A 21,401-nucleotide genomic window follows, 5' to 3' on the forward strand; every position below is an offset into this window, starting at 1 on the left:
ATAGGTGTCTTGGTGGCCTCTCTCACATGTCGCCTTCTTGCCCGCTCACTCAGTTTGTGAGGGATTTTCAGTGCCTTGGAATTTTTTTGTATCCATCCCTTATACTTTTAAATAACTTTATTCTCTGAGTTGCTTGGAGTGTTCCTTTGCCTTCAGGGTGAAACAGTAGCCAGGAATACTGACTAACCAGTGACTTGACCCTCCAAACACAAGTGTCTTTATACTACAATCACTTGACACACATTTACAGCACTCAGGTGATCACCATTTCATTAATTGTGAGACAACTAGCACCACATGGGTGGACTTTTGTTGCATTAGGTCAGTCACTTAAAAGGGGGTGAATATTATTCAATCACTTATTTTACCTTACACAGTTTATTTAATTGACATTACTTTGAAAAAAATCTATTTTATATATTGACCTTCAAAAGATTTTTAATTTTTTTTTGTCCAATCACCAAATTATATCGACCATAATCAATTTACAAAATCAATAAAAAGGTAAAACATCCAAGGAGGTGAATACTTTTTATAGACACTGTATCATTAAGAAAACATAAAAACAATGTAAAGGAATCCTGGCATTACAGCTGCTGTTGAATCAGAAATTACTTAACAACATAAGCCACACTGGAAAAAGAAAGAGTGGCTGTGGACACAGACTTTGTGTTGACATGCAACAAATAGCAAGCTATAAAACAAGGGTAGAAAAACATCAAACTACAATCTCAGTTGATTCTATATTCATAAAGTATGATAGTTTCATAATTTACAACATGGTATGACTCAAAGTACTGAAATTGACCAAAAAGCTTTCGGAAACAGACTTACTTACCCAGAATTAGCTAGCTAGGCTATTCAGCTGGTGGTTAGCTTGCTTAGCATACTAAAGAGAATGACTAGTTTGATAAAGCTCCAGAAGAAACAGACAAAAGTTTTAAAAACAGACAAAACACTAGGGGTGGGAGAAAAAAATTGATACAGAATAGTATTGCGATATTTTGTCTGGTGACAGATCGTATCGTCTCGTCCACCAAAGTATCAATTTTTTTTAACTGATTGCTAATATGAACTGAGGTCTATGAAAATAGAAAAATAAAATCATTTGTTTGTACAATTGTTTGTCCAGTGAGGTTGGCAGAGGTGACGTCATACAGCAGGAGAAGGTCAGTACAAAAAATATGGCAGCACCAGGGGAAGGACATTAGGAATGCAAGGAGGGCACGAATGAGATGGACATGACACATGAGGTTTGCAAGAAGTGCTACATGAAAATAAAATACTGCAGAAACACAACAAACATGAGGGCAAAACTAATGCTCAATCAGCTAAACGGTTGAAAAAATAGTATATTTGGGGTATACCATATATACCATATAATGCGATACAATACATCGCAATATATGGTATTGCAATACTCATTGTATTGCAAAATGTTAAAAATCGCAATAATGGCGTGCCGGTAGTCGAGTGGTTAAGGCACACGCCATATGCGCAGGTGACCCGGGTTCAAATCTGGCCCGTGGCACTATTTCCTGCATGTCTGTCCCTGCTCTCTTCCCTGTTTCCGACTCTATCCACTGTCCTATCAAATAAAGCCAAAAATAAATCTTCAAAAAAAAAAAAAAATCACAATAATATTGAATCGTGATAATATCGTATCGTGGGGCCAATAGTGATTCCCACCCCTACAAAACACATCAAGTTACTTTGATATTTAGGGCTAGGACATCCATTTTCATGCATTTTAGGGGCTAGAGGCTAGCTGTGTCATCCTATAAATGGTAAACTCAGTCAACTGCTGTCTGTAGCCATACACAGTATTTCACTGATTGATTATGGGGCATCACTTGAGGAAACTCGTGGCAATAATGTGAAGAAGCTCTTTCAAAAGTGTACATATTTCTTATTTGTATATTAATTGACAGAGGATATTAAGTCCAGAATTAAGTATGACAAGACAAATGTTGTCTTAATGTATGAACATTTATCGGGAAACGGGAGAAACTTGGGTTTGTTTTTGTTCAGGTTATTAAACTTGGAAAATGTTTGCGTCCTTCATCAACACATTAAAGATCTGTGCGTTCATGTATGCATGTTAGCTCACTGACCTTTATGACAGTAAAAGCCAACAGCAGGGTAATATGGAATTCTTTTTATTATCTTTCAAAAATAACATAGTATTCTTTGTCCATACCAAGACACTTCTGGTATTTCTTTTAGAACGTTATATGATTGGGATACCTAAACTTGTATGGCGCATCAATTTTCAATATGTAAAAATTAAACTGTGTTTTTCTGTGATGTTCAAAGCATTTCTGAACTGTACACTGGAGTCTAACATAACTTTATTTCTTAGCTCCTAGCAGTATTTCAAACAGGTACTGTACAGTGGTATGGTATGCCAGAATAATAAAGATGTGAAATCAATGACAGTGCACATTTTATTTATTTATTTTTTTGTCATGTCATCTTAACATTGTGACAAAAGTGATTCTCCGATAATTTTACATTCATAACTTCTTGTTCCTTGTTCTTGCAAAAACAAAAACAAGACATGCAAGGACAACTCTAAATAAGTGCAAAATATCTAATGAAAATAATGCCAGCATCATATAACAGGAAGGCACATTTATTCTCTTTTCCTCTGGCCAGGTCATTTTACATGCATTTGATGTCTTTTCTTTTTACACTTTACAAATGCATTCAATCTTTTATGCTTGACGATTTGAGCCCTCAGGCTTTTCCTCATTGTCCACAGAATGAGCACTTTTCCACCTGCTTCCTCAAAGTCCCCCCAAAAGAGGAGTCTTACTACAGGGCTAAATTAAGGCTGATCGTCCCCCTCTACGTCCACTCCTCCGAAACTCTCCCTCCTCAGTCTTTGGATCTCTGTGTTAAGCCCCAGCAGCGTCTGAGCCAGCTGGAGGTCCTGTGATCGCATCTCCAGCTGCATGACAACAATGAAAGGACTGAATCAGCACATTTGAAGCAATAATGCCCATAGTTACATGCAGAAGCTTCTAGTCCTTTTATCATCATCTAAGGGATAGTTTTGACATCAAAACTGTTGCAAACTACAAAGAAAAGGCACTGATTCTTGCATTTGACAATGAGCTTACCAGTTCAGATCTAAGCCAGGTTATCGCTCCGTCTATCTGCGCCCTCCGCAGCTCCTCGTTTGCTTGGTAACTCCTCCCGATGCTGACTGGTCTGACAGTATTTCCACTCTCTTGACTATCTTCTCTGGACTCTTCTGCTGCCCTGAAGGCATGAATCAGTTTGTTTTTTATGTTCTCCAGAACCATGGTGGACAGGGTATCCTCACTGTGGCTGTCTCGGTCCATACTGGGGGATATACTGTAAGTTTGTGCCCCCTTTGTACTTGTTTCACTCTCTCACAGGCCTGTACACACTTTAGCTGAAATTTTTGGAATCCTTTAACTCCCCTTTCCAAACTCAAAACTGGTCTTCTTTCTCCTTCCTGTATGAGAACCTGGCTCCTCAGTAGCAAATGTGCTTCTGTTCAGCAGCTGCAATCTCCCCTTTTGCCTGCCTGCTGTTGAACTGCCTTGTTTTGTCATTGTTACTATGGAGAAAGTGCCCTCCGCCTGCATGCCCCATCTCCTCCTCCTCCTCCTCCTTTTTGGTAACCTTAATAAGAATGGTGGAAGATCTTGGACAAAGACTATTGTTGCCTCCAAAAAAAGAGAACTCAAAAGACTCCCCCGTCTACCACACCCTCCCCCCCTTTTCTTTCTCTCCGTCTTTTTCTCAGTCCATCCCGCCCCCATACAACTCCAGTGTGAGAAATGTGTCCTGAGTGAGCTCTCATTTGGTGCCAAAGTATAGACCTGTGAGTGTCTATGTGGGTGCCTGCATGTATCAAAACCCCCAGTGGACTTCTTACAGAGCTTCTCCCTAAATAAGACCTGCTTGTCAGCTTAGGAGACGGACAGGTTGGGCGAGAAAAGAGAGGAGACACAGGCTCAGTGTTAGTCGTTTTAGAGACACAAAAAAGGCCATCCTACGGTGAAATATAACCAGGCTCTTTGTGCAGGAGTTAAGTCCTCTCCCTGTGGGGTTGTGGGATGTTTTTTGGCATCTGAGAGCAGTTTTTCCCCTGACTTTTGTCCAAAGATGAGACAGGGGTCTAGTGTTTGCTTCTTGCTGACTTACTGGAGGCCTATTTGGAGGGGACATAACACTCAATCAGCGCTTTCAAGTGCACAGCTTCCCCCCCAAAGGTAATTCATCATTGAGAAAATGTTTTGCTCTTTTTCACTGGTTTGTGTTTGATAGAAAACAAAACCTTGTGATGTCCAGCAACCTATTAAAAAACTCTCAGCCAAGCTCTGCTCCACACATTGGCCATTAAACGAATAGCTTTGATTTGCAATTCCGTCACACAGTGATCGGTAAAAGACAGATGGATTAGGGTGCCGGAGAGAGGCAGAGTATTGCACTTGTCGAAGCTCATAACGTGAGCTATGACTCCATTTGTGCAGAGGTCCGTGGAGCGTGAGAAAGAGGTTGGAGAGATCGAGCCATGAGTCTTGAAGGTCAAGGAAGCAGAGCGGGACGAGACAGCGATGGCAGGGACAAACAAGCTGGGGAACACAGGCTGAGTCTTTGGTTGTTGGGTCACAGGGGCAGTATATCTTTCCTTTGACCAATCTCCACCCTAAAGACCAAGCTGTGGACCCTTACAGATTTTAATGGTATCATGTCCATTGTGAGTAATCAGGGGCTTGATATGGAATAAAAAATGAGGAATGGTACCAAGAATCATGACATATCAGACTGCCTTTAATGGTAAAATGGTATAAAACATGGACGTAGTCTCAAATATGTCACCTGCTGGTTACTTAGGGGTATTTTGAAGCTTAACCCTTTGAGACCAAAGTTGTCGTATGACAAGAGGCACAGGTTATTAAAGGTTAGATAACTTTTGAACTCAGGTTGTAGGCACTTACTTTCTCCTCTGGAAGCCCTCTGTTTTGCCATGACGATGCTATTCATGCTTTTGTAGCCCTTACAGAGGCTTCTCTAGCGAGCCTGGAACTTGGGCAATTTTCCAGGGCATTTAAAGATCAAACCCATGCCAGTAACTCCTATTGAACATCTTTTAATATATCTGTAATCCATTTTTTATCGTGTCTTCCACTAGCAGCTAATGCTGTCCGCCATATTGTCTGTTTTGTATCCCACAATGCATTGTAACTGGGCTGTGACAACCAATGCCAGCTGGTTGCGTCATACTTTGTGACGCAACAAACAGCCTGAATAGCTCATAATAGAGAGACAGAAAGCCTGTGATGTGTCCCTCTGTGTCACTGCAGACAGGAACTGCTTTGAATAATGGCACAACCAGAGCTAACACAGAGAAACACAATAATTTTTTGTAGATATGTGGGTATATTGAAGACTTTTAATCACAGAAAGATTTTTTTTTTTACTTTTTGATCCCCAAGAGATGGGGAACAATTCAAACAAAAAGTCAGCCGCGGAAGTTGACACACTGAGCAGCAGGCTTGGTCTCTACTTGACCTGGAAATGTCTAGTGGGGCCACAACATTGCATTACGGGGGAGTTCCTCGTTACAGGGGTAAGCAAGACTGCTTAATGGCAGAGAATCACCGTGGTCTATCACAAGTAAGCAGGATGAAACATAAAACACGAACTAGCTATGATTGTCTCTGTGTAGATTTTTAAAGTTTAGCATACAGAAGTCACAGATCAGGGACATGAACACTTGAACCTCAAGTCATAATCAAGATACATGTCTACTAGGTAACAACACAATCCTCTACCTAAGGATATAAAGATCATCGTTTAAGTAAAGCTCCTATAAGGAACTCCATTTTGTGTCAGCTTTGGAAATAATGCTACTTATTGCCTCTGTCCTAGTTCTCAGAAGTGTCAGTCGTGTTTTAACTAAAAAATTCAACTTTCTCTCAAGAGACAGTCAGTTGTTTAACTAATCAATCACTTTTGCTTTAGAATTAAAAAAGCAGTCTCAGCAGCTTGCTTCTAATGCTTTATCAGACATCTACTCCACAGTGCAGCAGTGATTTTGGGCAATAAAAATAACACTGTAACTAGAATCACTCTTATTACTGATACCCTGGTCTAGTTTTGCTTTCATTGGCATAAATATACTTTGGCATCACTTTCAGTCATCGCAAATTCATGACTTGTCCCAGGAGCTTTGAACGATTATGAATAATCAAGATTCAAGTCACTGTGGTCATTTTCTGTATAAAACCAGACCTTGGTCTTTCCTTGATCTTTACCAAGTGAAGCTTGCTAGTGTGTTAACATCGCAAGCAATCTTGCAGTCAAAGGTATGTGACTCATGCCCAAACTCTGTCTTGGAGTGATTAAATCAAAAGCTGAGTGAACAGATAGGAGGCACAATAACATTTATCCAGACAGACAATAGGATTATCTACTTTTTCATCCTCTCTGTGTGTGAAAGCTGATCGTCTTGGCCATGCCTTACTGTGTCACAATTTCTACAGCTCTTTCTGCAACTTTTGAAAGTTATTACCTGAAGCATAACTTGATACCTTTTTAAACACAAAACTTGTCCTAATTGAGGGAGGACAGGCTTTGAGCTCCAGGGAAATTCTGAAAACATTGGCAGTGACTAAACTTTAAGAGAATCAACTAATTTTAAAGTGAAGTCCCTTTGAATATTCTGTGGGTACTATTAGTGTTGATCCTCCTCACTATTTTTTGCTCCTTTCGTTATTTTACAACTGACAGTTTATTAAACTCCACTACATTTAGTACTGCAGGGAAGGCTTTGCTGTAAATATTATGCGGCCTTTAAGAGAACTTTTCTGCCCCCTGGTGGTTATTTTTTGTGCCCTGCACTCTGTCTCATGAAGGAGAGTTAAATCCCTAATTTTGTAAATTGTAAATAATTAACTGGACCCTTCAGGGAATCAATATATCTCCAGGCTACTGTAATGGACAGTAACCAAACTTAAAACAACATAAACTCAAATACTAAACTATCTATTACTATTCTGTTACTGGGACTTTCATTTGGAAATCTGTAAGATTACAGTACTTCTGAGTCACGTAACCATCCTTTCTTGCATTTTTACCATGGTATTTATCACTTAAGGCTATGCCAAAACAACAGAAGGAAAGACATGAAATCAGACTGCTTTTTTTCTTTAATGTTTGTTTCTTGACTTAAAAGTGAAATCCAAAATTTGTGTCTTATCACACTAGATATGTTGGAATATGGTTGCTGTAAACATGTATAAACACTGAGATCTACATGTGACTGAATTTTGGATTTAGACCATTAGAACGTTTTCCTGGCTGGGTTTAATTTGGACGGGGCAAATCTGTGGGCTGGTGATGACCCCGCCCCTCTAACGCTATAAAATCAAAGAGCAGTTTATCTCAGAAGTCTGTCGTAAGCTGATGTCACTGCTTTTATTGAAAGTTAACGGTCAGTTAAATGCTGTTTTTTGTTCATTGTGAGGTAAATTTGCCAAATCTATCAGCCACAGTAGCCTATGGATCATTTAAAGTATTATTGTCACAGTTCAAAAAACTCAAAAGAGGACCCAAATGCAGAAACTCAAAAAAGGATTTAATTCCAACAAAAAGCAAATCCAAAAAATTATCAAAGTCCAAACCGAAGGAAAAGCTAAACTAAGGAACCACGAGGGAAATATCTACTAAACAAAACTTACTGAAAATAAAGTCCATCAAAGGTAAAATGCACAGGAGGCACGATGAAAAACACAAGGAGTCACACAGGGAAGACATCTGACAAACTGACCAAGGACAGGGAGAAACACAAAACCTTAATACACAGGGAGTGATTACACAAGGAGAGACAGCTGTGATTAACAGGACTCAGGTGGAACTAATGAGGGTAATCACAGTGGAGGGAAACTGAAGCAGGAAGTAAATAGAGTCGCACACAAGGGAAAGCAACTACAAAATAAAACAGGAAACATGGAACACTACACAAGAAGCACAAAGACTCAAAGACAACAAAACAGTACACTAAGGAAACACTGAAAACACAGGAGGATACAAAGACAGCAAACTAACACCAAAAGGGAATACAAAGAACACAACACAAGGAGGGAAACTCAGACACAGGGAGGAAAAAAGATTAACAAAATAACAATAGAACATAACAAGAAATAATGAAACACAAAAGGTCATAACTAGGCACTAGAAACATGAAATAACATAGAGCACAAAATACACAGAAAATCATACAGGAAATGCTGAAACACCAAGGTAATTGACAAAAAACTAGAAACATAGAATATACAGAAAGCACAAAATACACAGAAACACAAGGGCTACAGATAACCCCTAATAAACTGAACAAAACAAAATCAGGATCATGACAATTATAACATGGATTTGAGCAAAAAACAGACTTTGTCTCTTCTCTAGCACAGAGCCGGGCAGCTGCAGTCTGGTCATCAGGTCAACACAAGATCATGGGGCAGGCTGATGGCCTGAGTGCCTTTCTCCATAGAGTGATGCAGGAATGAGTCCTAAATCATGGGAGTAAGTTAGCATTTTAGCATTGTAGGTTCCCTCATCTGAAAGTCTATGGGATTTTTGACTGAGTTTTTGGTTAAATGCCTGAAACGTCTGTAGCGAACACAAGCTCAATAGAGTTTAACGTTTTATCCTACAACATAAAATACATCTGAAACATGCCCCACCTTTGAGTTGTGTAACTTTTCACATCTTAATAAAGGCGGTTGCTAGAGGACAGCTAACAAGGACTACAGCGATCGTCGGGAAGATTATACGTCATCATCCGAATTGCGGCAACTGAGCCTGCCGCTCACTTGTATCCATGGGTGATGACCTAATTCAGTTGACTGTGTTGTAGTTCAATATAGCATGACGTTAGCTTTTTACTCTCATTATATTAACAAACCAGATATGATGTTTATATTATCAATTATAATAAAGGTGTAAGTTTCCTAAACTTTTATTGGACACAGATCTTAATTTCAGCAATGATCCAAAAACCCACTGAAAAATCCCATAGGCCTGCTGATTTCCTTGTTTTGCCTACAAAATGACATCATGACTGCACCACTCTATTCAGATAGTATCATTTTTAAAATCTGAGAGGATCTTATTTCTCCTAAGTAGGCGTGGCTTCAGCTTATTCAACTGACACGCCAGCACCGTCCTAGAGCCTGATTTTTTGTGATTTTGAAGCTTAATTTTATAAACCTAGAGATGTTTTATTTGACTGTAATTTGACCTGGTGGTTCATAACACAGTGATCTGTCATACAACAAACTTAAATACAGATAGATTTATTTTCACTTTACAGGGTCTTTAATGTTTGATTGGAAAAAAGATCCAACAGAAGACAAAACATGGCACCGTTTTCTAGCCAAAAACCAAACGCGAGTCGAATAAAGCTGGTCATTTTCCTAATCTCCATATACAATGGTTTTAGAGATTGTAAGAAACAAAACAAAGATATTTGTCTGTTTTTTTAATTTACAAGTAGGTGATTATCCTGGAGAAACACTCTTGAAGGTAATGCTGATAATTTTTAGCCCTGAATCAAGAGATTTGAATGACTTTGGTGTAAATTGAGGCTATTTATAAGGAAACACAAATGTGTAGTTTTTCCAAATATTGAAATGGGTGATTTCTATACTGATGAGGCTTCATGGTGGTTTGGACTTTGGTGGTGCACATGAAGCCCTCAATTCCTTTCAACGCCCCTGGGCATAATTACCGTTTAACCTCAGCATCTCTCGCACACCTCCCTCTCTCTCTCACATCAGTACCACTCTGCATCCTGTTGAGATTTTTAACCAAAACTAGGGGTTCCGAGAGAGAGGACGCCATCTTGTTTGTTTGGAGGGGTGGAATAACAGTCCCCACCAGGAGCGACACCATCAAAAGAGAGAGGAATAAAACGGCTTACCGGTGAGCTGTCATATTTCAGTCATAAGGAAACTTGACATTATGTCATGTCATGTAACGATAAAATCATGACAGATATGCAGTGCGCAGTTTCAAATTACAGAGGCTAACGCTAGCTTGACTGCAGTATCACCTGTTGGGGGATGCATCAACGGTTACTGCGGTTAAATGTAAACGTTACGTTTCTAATAGTCTAACGGCTGTCTCCAGTGGCTGACATCAACTGTATCAATGCCAGGTTGGCTTATGTCTTAGGTTGTACTCTTACCTGCGTGTGTGACGTTTCTGCACCATTAGCCTACGTTTTTTTGTGCTAACAGATGTAGCAAATGCATTACAATGCTACACAGCTGCAGGTAATTTAACACTATAGCCGTCATGACTAGACAGACGTCTGGTGGGTTCATAAGGATTACACCTTAATTCACTGCGGAAGCACAGGAGGGGGAGGGGGGTAACTTGATCTACCTAAATTCAAATTTGCAAATAAGAATTTTATTTTTTCCAAAAAAAAATGCAGATGCCAACTGAACAGCTCGTTATTTTCAAAAAATGATAGGCAAGTTTTAATGGACATTGAATCCAAGCAATTTTAAGTTTAGAAAATGATTTTCCTTTCTTGGGATTTTCAGAATTTCCTGTATGAAAATTATTCACATTTTTTATTTATTTTCTTTTAACAATCTGCAAGTATTACATATCCTCCCATTTTGACCCTTATTTTTGCATGGTCTCCATCAGTGGCTCTCAACTAGTGGGTCGAGACCCAAAAGTCCGTCGTGGAAATGCTGTCAGTAGGTCACAGATTAAACACGCAAAAGCCCATGGTGTATGGAAGCCCTAGGTGGACAATGTTTTAATATTATTTTTTTCCTTTCGCAGTAATAATGTTAAGCCTACATTTTATAAGCCGGTTCAGAACAACTGTGCTATATCCAGCTTTCTTTGCTTTTGATGATTTTTTTTAATGATGAGGGAATACATTGTTTTACACACCTTAAATTAAATGTTCAGATGGGTATCAGTTTGACTTTACTTTAGTACTTCTTGCCCATGTTTGCCCAGTGTTCAGTATACAGTTTAGACACTATAATTGGAAGATGACTGTTTAAAATCTAATTTATCAATAGAGATGTAACACATTCACACATTCTATAATGCATATCACAAAACTGCATTTTATTTTCTAAATTTTTGAAAACACATGAAATTAAGCTAAAATTCTTAATGAACTTGATTCCTTTATTTTATTCGCTGACATTCTCACCCAAACCTTCTTGCTTCCTTCATGTCTGCACGCCCCTTGTTTAAAGTGATAGTGTCAGCCAATTGTGAAAAAAAGAGTATTGGTATGAATGTATTTATCAATTTGAATTTTCCATATTTGTGTCTATATTAATTGCAATGAAAGGTATTGCAACATCACTTTTTATCAAATGACAAAGTTATCTATTTTTCAGCTTAGTTTTGTTGGCGTCTGTGCTTGTGGTGCTACAGTAGCCCACAAAATCAGAGTATTTTTGCAGCCGGATACCTTATTTATGTAAATGGAGTTGTTTCCTCAGTCTTAATACAATCATAAAGTGTATTGTGTTATTTCCTCTCTACAGGTCTGACACCTCCCCCTCCCCCCTTTCCCCTGTGGTGAGACGATGTTTTATGCCCATTTTGTCCTCAGCAAACGTGGGCCGCTGGCCAAAATCTGGCTGGCGGCCCACTGGGACAAGAAGCTGACCAAGGCTCATGTGTTCGAGTGCAACCTGGAGAGTAGCGTAGAGAGCATCATATCACCCAAGGTACTTCTCAAGACGGTTTATTAATCATAAAAATTAAATTTTATTTTCAAGGTTTACACAGATAAGATGATTGAGATCAAATAATTTTCTTGCTGCATCACTCATAGTGATACTGTCCTCCTATTGTGTGTTATAAACTCAGTGAACTTCTGTCGATACTGTGATTTCATTTGTAAACGAGTTTAATATTAAAAGCTCCACTTCTGTCCTGTATTATCACTGCTGGTTGTTTCCTTATGTATATTTTTACGATTATCCTTACAGGTAAAAATGGCTTTAAGAACATCTGGGCATCTGCTGCTGGGTGTGGTGAGGATCTACCACAGGAAGGCCAAATACCTACTGGCAGATTGTAATGAGGCCTTCATCAAGATCAAAATGGCATTCAGACCAGGTCAGGGATCATCTTATAAGTTCAAACTGGACTCACTAAAATCCAGGGCATGGATGAAAGAAAAAATATGAAATATTAGTTTAGCATTTTTGAAATTATGAAAATGTTAAACCAGAGCATTAGGCTAGTACGACTCACTGAAAATGCATTCAGGACTCTCATACCTATCTATCTCTATTCCTGCCACTCCAATTTTGTCAGGTGCTGTAACTCTTTTCCTATATTTGGCCATTTCAGGTGTGGTGGATCTACCAGAAGAGAACAGAGAAGCAGCCTATAATGCGATCACGCTGCCTGAGGAGTTCCATGATTTCGATCAGCCACTGCCAGACCTAGAGTGAGTCCTCTGTTTGTGAGAGAGATTAAGATTTACTGAAAACAGAAAAAAACCTGACAGAACAGACCTACATACTTTAACATATCCAGCCACCTTCATAAAAAAACATGCTGTATCATCATTTACTTCATATGTGCAAATCTAACTTTCAATTTTTAATTTTAATGACTTATTTATATTGTCAGCCATAGAGATGACAGGAAAGGGGAGCAGTATGTTGAAAGAGCTCATGCAGTAGAAAGGTAGTGGGCATAATTTGAGATTTAAAGGAGACATATTGTACCCTTTTAAGACAAGCTTAAATTGGTCTCAGAGGTCCCCAAATCATGCCTGTGAAGTTTGTTGCTGAAAAAACACTCCAGTATAGGATTTTTGTACGTTTAAAACCCCCTCTTTTTCAGCCCTTCTCAGAACAAGCTGTTTCTGTGTCTGTGGCTTTAAATGGTAATTAGCTGTCTGACTCCGCCTCTGACCACACCCCTCTCAGGAAATGGATGCAGTACTCCTGATACTACCGACACTTTTATCCAAAGGTTAGAACTTGACTGGGATTTGAACCATCAACTTCCCAGTCTGTAGTCAGCAGGATAACCAGCATCTCCGCTGGTAGTTGAGAGCGTCAGTAGAGGAGGGCGGAACTTTCCTCCACTTAGGGGAGGGTCGACCAAACCTGGGGGCGGGTGCTTACGCCCCTGGGGAGCTCACCAGGAGCTAAATCTGAGAACAGCTTGTTTCAGCACACATTTTCTGAAAGGTGGAGAAAGAGAGGGGGAGAGGGAATGGATTTTTCTGGTGTTTGAGGGGATTGTGGACAGGCCAGGGGCACAGATTTGTGTTAAAAAAGCCTGAAAAAGTGATTTTTGCATAATATGTCTCCTTTAAAGGTAAAGCTAATGTGGAAGTAGCTTCAACCTGCAATCTTTCTAATAGCCAGCAGGGGGTGGCCCAACCAATTGCAATGAGAAGTCTGATTTTACATTATTATTTGTTTAAATGAAATTAACTAACATCTTACTTGATATAGCCTATTTCTTTTTCAGAGTGAGTGAATGGTCTCAATCCCTAGTTATTATTCCAAGCATAACTATTATTTTATACATTTTTCCCGTTTTAAATACAATTAAAAAAAAAAAATTAAGTTAAATAAAATTCCCATTTTTATCTATCTTCTGACAACAGAACAGCTGCTGGGAATGATGGCCAACTTTTGGCAGCAAGGAACTTGTGATAGTTGTGCCCTTTTTTGCTTTCAGCAGCATGGGTGCTCTCCAGTATGCATTTCTCTACACATGCATACTTCTTTCATTGCTGCTACCTTTTGCAAAAATGTAGTCTTATTTGGCTCCCAAAACCCAGGATAACAACAGTTGAATGAAACATGCGGCTTCAGATGACGGCTTGCAAGGTCCACATTTCTTGCATAGAACTAGGTATTCTATTTCATTGCAAGCATACCCATTCGTATGTTCAGTGAACTGCAGGTAATCATTACAACTAATATTAAAAAAGACAACTGAAAGGAATCAGTGAGAAAGTAACAAACTAAGTATTGTGATTTCTTTTCTAATATTAGCAGCACACTTCATCATCGGTGCTGACAAAAAGTTGTGTTTGAATAGAACTTCTATAAAACACAGGATTGATATTAATGTGCCTGTTTTATTCAGCGATATTGACGTCGCTCAGCAGTTCAACTTGAACCAGAGCAGAGTGGAGGAGATCACCATGAGAGAGGAGGTGGGAAACCTCAACCTGCTTCAGGACAATGACTTTGGTAAACACTTGTTTTGATACTCAGTGAAGCGAAATACTCACCTTTGACAGTAACATTTCTAAATATCAGGAGTAGTTGTAGCACTACTTCATGTCTGTCTTACTCCACATGCCATTACAATTACAATCTACTCTACTCTAAAGAAACATGTTTTTGTCTTGCAGCTGATTTTGGTATGGATGATCGGGAGATGATGCGGGAGGAGAGCGCGTTTGAAGTGGACATCATGGGAGCCTCAGCTTCCAACCTGCTGCTGGAGGCTGAGGGTGCAACGAACCAGATGGCAGACAAGTCAAACCACCTGGAGTACGATGACCAGTATAAAGATGACTTTGGAGATAACCCAATGGAGAACAATGAGGGAGGCATGCTGGGTGAGATCCTGTCTTTATTGAGATATGTGCATAAATGTAAGCATTTTAAACAATTTTGAACTAATTCGTCAAATTTACAATGGAGAACATGGAAGTTATCATCTCATGTCGGTATAATGGCATCTATAAGGGGTCCTCTTTAGCCTCGTAACTTCTGTTTAAAGCACTTTTAGAAGGGAAAGTTTCATGTAGATTCCTGCCATTAGTTCTTGTGTTCCAGCAGGTCCCTGTGGCTTGTTGTGCAATGATTGTTATGCTTTTTATTATTAGTATCAATATTCTAATACTCATTTTAGAAACCTTTTGTTGGCCTTTTTATTGTTTTAATGCTGTTGTCCTCCTTATTTAGAAGCAGTGTAACTTTAAGGGAGTTATCCTAATAACAAATCGGAATTTTTGTACAGTGGATAAGCTGCTCAGCAACGAGGATGGAGGCGGGATATTTGATGACCCTCCTGCCATCACAGAGAGTGTGATGATGCCACAGGACCACGGGGATGATGATGATGACTTTGACGCTCTCTCTGGTCAGTTTTTACATCTACACTTGTAACTTGACCCTCAAAAATTGTGTTTTAAAGAATAAAAGGGTTGCCTGCGTATTATCGCATAAAAATAATAGAATGTTCTGATTGGGTTTTGGTAGCTGGAGCTCCAGACAGTCCAGACTCAGGACCAACAGAGCCCCTGCCAGCCATGGCAGACCAGGCAGAACAGACCACTATGGTTCACAATGAGGAGGAGACCTTTGCTCTGGAGCCCATTGATATCACAGGTAATGCAACTGGTTTCAAGACAAACCCTCATTACTCTGTAAAACTTCAGTGTAAACTGCCATAAACACATTTTAGGCACGTATAACTAATTCATTTGAGTTTCCTTCACTTTATATGAATGAGATTTTGGCTTGAACATTGAAAATTGACTAAGGAGTGATAACAAATAACAGGGGTGGCAGTGGGACATAAAAATTACTGTAAACCAACATTTTAATCATTACCAAGTCTCTATCTCACTGACAGTTTGTCTTCGCAAGGACTGAATAATTGTCAGAGCAGTGTTTTTAGAAAGAAGTTCAGTTTTGCTTTAAATTGCTGTGCTATTATGAGCTGAGCTGATTCATCTGTGTCCTTGTTGCCTTTGTAGTGAAGGAGACCAAAGCAAAACGTAAGAGAAAGCTTATCGTGGACAGCGTGAAGGAGTTGGACAGTAAAACCATCCGTGCGCAGCTGTCTGATTACTCTGACATTGTCACTACACTGGACCTGGCACCTCCAACAAAGAAGCTGATGATGTGGAAGGAGACTGGAGGAGTGGAGAAGCTTTTCTCTCTCCCTGCTCAGCCGCTCTGGAATGCCAGGCTGCTGAAGGTGACTCAAAGATGCTTGAGTGTTGAGTGATAATTGTACAAACTGCTGTGCATCGTCCTTCATGTTTCTCTGTTGGTGTCTCCTTGCTTGTCTTTAGATGTTTACAAGGTGTCTGACCCCGCTGGTGCCAGACGAGCTGAGGAAGAGGAGGAAAGGTGGAGAGGCTGATAGTCTGGATGAGTTTCTCAAGGATCTGGAAAACCCAGAGGTGCCAAGAGAGGAAACAGCCGGACACCAGCAGAGAGACATCATGGGTAAGCAAAGAGTTTACTTGTACATTAAAGCTCTTGAGACTGAAATTAATACTGATGCCTCGATATGAACAACAAAAATTTGTAGTAATTTTCAGTACCTGAAACTGCTGCCATGTGGTAAGCGTCAAAGTTAGCTAAAACAGCCTTCTTTAACATTTTCCATGGTAACAATTCCCAGTTTCCTATTTCTGACTATTAAAATAAAGCAGGATTACATTTTTGTTAAAAAGCTACTGAAATATGTGCTGAACAAGATCAGCAAAGAAATAACACTTTGTAAATGTCTCCCTTCAGATCAGACCATCATGGAAGAGGCAAGTGCTCTGCAGACTTCAGCTGTGGAAGGCAGCAGGACATCACTGGACGAGTCTGTTATGCCTCCTCCTGCCCAAAGAGGCCTCAAACGTAAAGCCCAGGACACGGAACCAGCCCTGCCTGTGAGTACAGATGGAAGTAGCACCTGCACTAGTGCTTGTCTGTTGAAATATGTTTGGCTGGTCGAACTTCCTGGTAACTTTAATAGTGAGTTACAAAGTTAATTGTGTACCCTGCACACAACTATATTTCAATATGGTTACATTTATTGTGATTGCACATTAAAAATATTGGCTTTTCCTGCGCTCTTACCACACTCTATACACTCTATCTGAGATTTTCTCCTCTACTCATTTTTGTTTTATATAATTCTCTCTAGATGGGGGCTTTGGACCAGCAGCAGCAGCAGCAGCCACAGGTATCCACAGCCTCTGATGTGCCACAGCAGCTGGAGACATCCAATGTGGATCTGCCCCCTGAGGAAACCACCACAAACATCAGCCAGCTGATTGAGCTGGACCTGCTCGGTGACAAGGACAGGAAGAAGAATGATGACGACTCAGAGGAGGAGGTTAGACACAAATTCAAATACTATTGCACTTTTTTCTTACTTCTGTGACTTTATTTGATATTTTTAGATACATTTTCAATTATTTTACTAGGGTAGATTTCCGTATTTATGGTAATTTTATTCAGGATATTACAGAAGGAGTCTTTATTAAGTGTTGTCATCATGTTTTTGTTTGTCAGGAGGAGGAGGCACAGGGAGGAGACCAGGACCAGGAGGAGAGGAGGTGGAACAAAAGAACTCAGCAGATGCTCCATGGCCTTCAGGTGAATAAATACATTTTATAGAACAAAGAGGGAACTTCTGACTATTACATTTGATTTTGTTAGAAAATTATCAGTTATTAGTATTATTATTATCATTACTATTGACAGTCAAGGCCAGAGGCATTATGTTTTAGAGTTGTCTTTTCATATGTTTGTACACTTTGAGGAATTTTCTCCAGACTTTTAACAAATATCTACTCAGACTCAAGAATGAACTGATATAATTTTGGAGGTCGAAGGCCAAAGGTTGGGGTGACTAGTCTTCATGTTTGTCTTGTGCTTATAAGACTCCTGAAAAACACCAGTACCCCAGCTCTGCTGTCCTAACTGCACGTAACGCAAGCAAGCATCAGCAACTGTGGAAAAGATCAACTTGATTACATTGATCCCTATTGTAGTATCTTGACAGAATATGAGTGATGCAGCCTGATGTTTTCCCCCTTGTTGCCTGTTCCTATTTTCCTTTTGGTCGCTTTCATTGAGATGGGCAAGGAACAAGGAAAGAGGTAGATGATAAGATGCAGAGTGTCTGACAGTAGTATTTCCTTGATTTTCTATCATTTTCCCAACTCAACAGAGCTTGTTCTACAAAGTTGAGATAGTTCTGCATCAGTCTGTATCCATGTTTGAAATGTGTTATGCTCTGACTTGTGTCAACACTGAGACAAATCTATTGGGTTCAAAGCTGTCTAAGGCTGATCAGTACAAAGTGCCACACTTAGTTTTTCCAGATTCAAAATAAAAGCACTAGATGTCATACTATTAAAAAGGAGGATCTGGAATTCAGAGTGCTGAAGATTACATCTGAATGGATTTGGTGCAGACAGTGAGTGTGTCTGACGCTGTCATGCTGTAAAAACATGACGTTACACACCACTGCACTTTCAGTGTCTTGCAGTTTTACACCTTACAGAGGCAGTTCTAGTTCATTTTTAGTTGATTAAAATAAATCAAACTAAATGGAAGTTGTTTACAAAAAGTTACACCTCTTGTGCTGTTATTAACAGGGCTACACTACAAAACAACAAGCCTCATTTTCAACTTTAGGTAGCTAATACTAAAAGTCTACCCTGCTCTGGACTGTTTTGAAGCTGCAAATCTCTACAGCCAGTTAGATAGGTTTTAACTCTTTATCTTCAACATTTGCACCTCATTGTTTCATTGTTAAACTTGAAGCTTCTCCTCTCTTGCTGTTTAAAGCAAGAGCATATGAAGAGCAGTCTCACAGTCTCCTTGTATTAGATGAATAGAAGCTTGACTGACTTCAAAATGCCAGAGTCGACCAATCCTCACTTACACTCTCTCTCTCACCGTATTTCAGAGAGTGATGACCAAAACAGGCACCCAGTCAGTCAGCCTGCTGGACCTGTGCAAGAACAATAACAAGAAGCAGGCGGCTGCGAAGTTCTACAGTTTCCTGGTCCTGAAGAAGCAGCAGGCAGTGGAGCTCGTCCAGGAGGAGCCATACAGCGACATCATAGCAACACCCGGACCTCGCTTCCACATCATCTAGAAAACCACAACTTTACAGCTGAAAGGGAGGGGAAAACTATATTGCAAGCGCCAATAGAAAAAAAAGTATTTATTTATTTTTTATTTATTTATTTAAGTTTATTTGGAGTGTGATGCAGAGATATGTCTGCAATATTTTGCCAAGCAATGGTGGGAGGAAGGAGGTCTGAATGACATGGGTTGAGCATTACAAGGTTTGTCCCTTAGCCAGCTTTTTAAATTTATTTTTTAATATTGTGTCTTTATCATATGAGAGTGAGTGATGTACTGAACCTTTATCGCTGCAGGGATTCAGTTGTAGGCACAAAGTTACAGGCCGAGTGCTAAAGATAATCACAGCGGTGACAATATCCAGTATAACATTCAAGCTTGAGTGTAATATTGCATTTATACAACAGTGGCCAGCGATTGCAAAAAATGGAAAAATGGTTGATTGCTCTGTTGATTTAATGAGTTCCATATCCTAATTGACTGGCCTGTTGCATTTTCCTGTGTCTATTTTAACCACAGAGCAGCTACTAAGTTTTGTTTAATTTGTATTATTTATCATGCAGCAGGGTTTATTAGAGTCTGTTTTGTGACTTTGAGGTACCAGCTATATCAGTCTCGACTAACTCTGATGTAATGTTAATTGGCAGCAGTCAGAGCCCCTGGCTTACGCTGAATATATACATATGGTGAAAAGTTCTGGTGCTGTTGTACTTCATATCAGCACTCTGGTCAGAGCTTACTGGTATATTAAGTGTTTTTAGACTCACCCTATGTTTGAATTGAAACCAAGTAAGAGCCGTATGTTCCATTTGGACTGTTTATTTTTATTCTCGCAGATGTCAGTAACTCTGTTAAGCTTTTCCTCTCTAAAGAAACTACTGTTTTGCTTTGGTCAACTGAAAGATGTTTGTAATGAAGAACAACTGTATGTAAACACAGTACTAATAACTCCATCATCCATGTTACTCAGACTCATCCATCCCACCACTGCCAGAAAGACTTTCTGTATGCTGACATTAGCCAAAAGAAGCATGCACTATATCCAGTCTGCAGAGCACAGTGAAACATTTACTACAGTAGTGATACGCAGACAAAACCAGCAGTTAGTCAGTGTACAACTGTAGTGTAGCACTTTAGTCATAAAAAAAACTTGTTTTTGCAGATGCTTTGCTTGCATCATCAAATTTTCAAATTTGTGGTTGTGTCCCAAATCTGGATTACAAATCATTTCTTGTAGAAAAGTGACAAATCTGATTTTTGAGTGAACTCTTAGTTGATTCAGAACAATACGTGTCGTGTCATTTCTGCTGTGATTTCTTGTATACAAACTACTCCATAGAATCAAGTATATAATGTACACAGTTTAAAAAAGTATATGATAAAAGAATTTGGGCACAGCTTGTATAAAAGATCTTCAGATTTCAATATTTAGATTCTGTAAACATCAGTGGTATGCTGGTCTTGCATGCTCTGTCCTGAAATATTCATAACAGTTGAGGTTCCACTAGAAATCGTCTTTATTGCCATGTTGCTCCAGCATTTTTAGACTACTTAAATGGGACATATCATACCCATTTTCACCATTTAATCCAGTAGTCAGATTTTATTTTTTCAGACACAGAAGGAAAACAAACAGAGCCCTGAGTTGACTTAGTTCACATTTTACTGTTTGGTAGATACTCTAGATTACAATCTGTCTCTCCTTACACGTTTACTAAACTGGAGTTGGCAAAACTGTCAATACCTTAAAACTTTTTAATAACCTCTTTAAAACCATACAATCTATTTTATTTTAATGATTGATAGTATTGAAAAGAATCCGATCTTTAAGGAGAATACATCTATTTAGTAACAAAAGAGCTACTGAGAAGTGAGTCCTTAAAAATGCATCCAAACTCCTGCGCACTGTTAGAAGCTCAGTTCAGACCAAAAACCTGGACCACAATGAAACCATTTAAGAACATCACAGGGAACAAATGCAGCTGTGTGGACTGAGCCATTGCCGCTCATATCAGGCTGACTGTTGGTGTTCCCTGCAGTTCAATATGATCAACGTCAACAGGTGGTTATTGGACACTGCAAGAAGATAAATGTGAAATAGGGAATGGAAATCTTGTTTTTATAGGCTGTAAAGGCTAACGAGTATTTGTTCAAAGTAGAATATTTCATTAGTGCTGTGAATTTTGGAAAGGATTACATCCATTAAAAAAAAATAAACACTCATGTCTCCTCTGTCAGCTGTGCACGTAAGCAGGACATGTGGCGCTATATGAGCTAATACATGAGAAATTCAAGGCTGTAGTAGTAGCTACATTTGTCATAAGAAAAAAGTACTGTTTTCAGCATATGTCTTACTTCGAACAAGACTCAGCTAGCAAAGCATTTTTGTGCTTGTATGTGCTGTGAAATTGCGCAGTAACACTAAAGTGGTGATGTAATGCATTATCATGACGATGAAGATAGAGAAAAAACAGTGAATGAGGACTG

At 39.3% G+C, this 21,401-nt stretch overlaps 2 protein-coding genes across 4 annotated transcripts; one reads left to right on the forward strand and one right to left on the reverse strand.

The window, feature by feature from the left end:
* Positions 1–1,587: 1,587 nt before the first annotated feature.
* Positions 1,588–10,346, reverse strand: si:ch211-153f2.3 (protein FAM167A). Of its 2 annotated transcripts, XM_041809020.1 has the most exons (3): positions 10,232–10,346; positions 3,126–3,267; positions 1,588–2,953 (listed from the first exon to the last, which is right to left on the reverse strand). In XM_041809020.1, exons 1-3 carry the CDS (start codon positions 10,255–10,257, stop codon positions 2,831–2,833), a joined length of 291 nt encoding a protein of 96 aa, XP_041664954.1. In that variant the 5' UTR covers positions 10,258–10,346; the 3' UTR covers positions 1,588–2,830. The 2 variants fall into 2 exon arrangements, with proteins under 2 accessions (XP_041664954.1, XP_041664953.1); XM_041809019.1 differs by lacking the exon at positions 10,232–10,346 and having other exon boundaries at positions 3,126–3,592.
* On the forward strand, positions 9,849–21,264 carry LOC121523933 (double-strand-break repair protein rad21 homolog A-like). 2 transcript variants are annotated; one of them, XM_041809014.1, is made up of 14 exons: positions 9,849–9,966; positions 11,574–11,759; positions 12,024–12,153; positions 12,391–12,490; positions 14,158–14,264; positions 14,429–14,638; positions 15,043–15,165; positions 15,285–15,413; positions 15,785–16,008; positions 16,106–16,262; positions 16,557–16,699; positions 16,957–17,148; positions 17,328–17,411; positions 18,733–21,264. In XM_041809014.1, exons 2-14 carry the CDS (start codon positions 11,616–11,618, stop codon positions 18,922–18,924), a joined length of 1,935 nt encoding a protein of 644 aa, XP_041664948.1. In that variant the 5' UTR covers positions 9,849–9,966; positions 11,574–11,615; the 3' UTR covers positions 18,925–21,264. The 2 variants fall into 2 exon arrangements, with proteins under 2 accessions (XP_041664948.1, XP_041664949.1); XM_041809015.1 differs by lacking the exon at positions 9,849–9,966 and adding an exon at positions 10,141–10,201.
* The last annotated feature ends 137 nt before the right edge of the window (positions 21,265–21,401 follow it).

Source organism: Cheilinus undulatus, linkage group 16 (assembly GCF_018320785.1).
Source record: "Cheilinus undulatus linkage group 16, ASM1832078v1, whole genome shotgun sequence".
Classification (NCBI taxonomy): domain Eukaryota; kingdom Metazoa; phylum Chordata; class Actinopteri; order Labriformes; family Labridae; genus Cheilinus; species Cheilinus undulatus.

Coding starts and splice junctions, on each gene's coding strand:
- si:ch211-153f2.3 (XM_041809019.1), bottom strand. CDS start 3,350: ATGGACCGAGACAGCCACAGTGAGGATACCCTGTCCACCATGGTTCTG. Junction 2,954..3,125: donor CCTGGCTTAGATCTGAACTG/GTAAGCTCATTG, acceptor GTTGTCATGCAG/CTGGAGATGCGATCACAGGA.
- LOC121523933 (XM_041809014.1), top strand. CDS start 11,616: ATGTTTTATGCCCATTTTGTCCTCAGCAAACGTGGGCCGCTGGCCAAA. Junction 12,491..14,157: donor CAGCCACTGCCAGACCTAGA/GTGAGTCCTCTG, acceptor TGTTTTATTCAG/CGATATTGACGTCGCTCAGC. Junction 17,149..17,327: donor ATGACGACTCAGAGGAGGAG/GTTAGACACAAA, acceptor TTTGTTTGTCAG/GAGGAGGAGGCACAGGGAGG.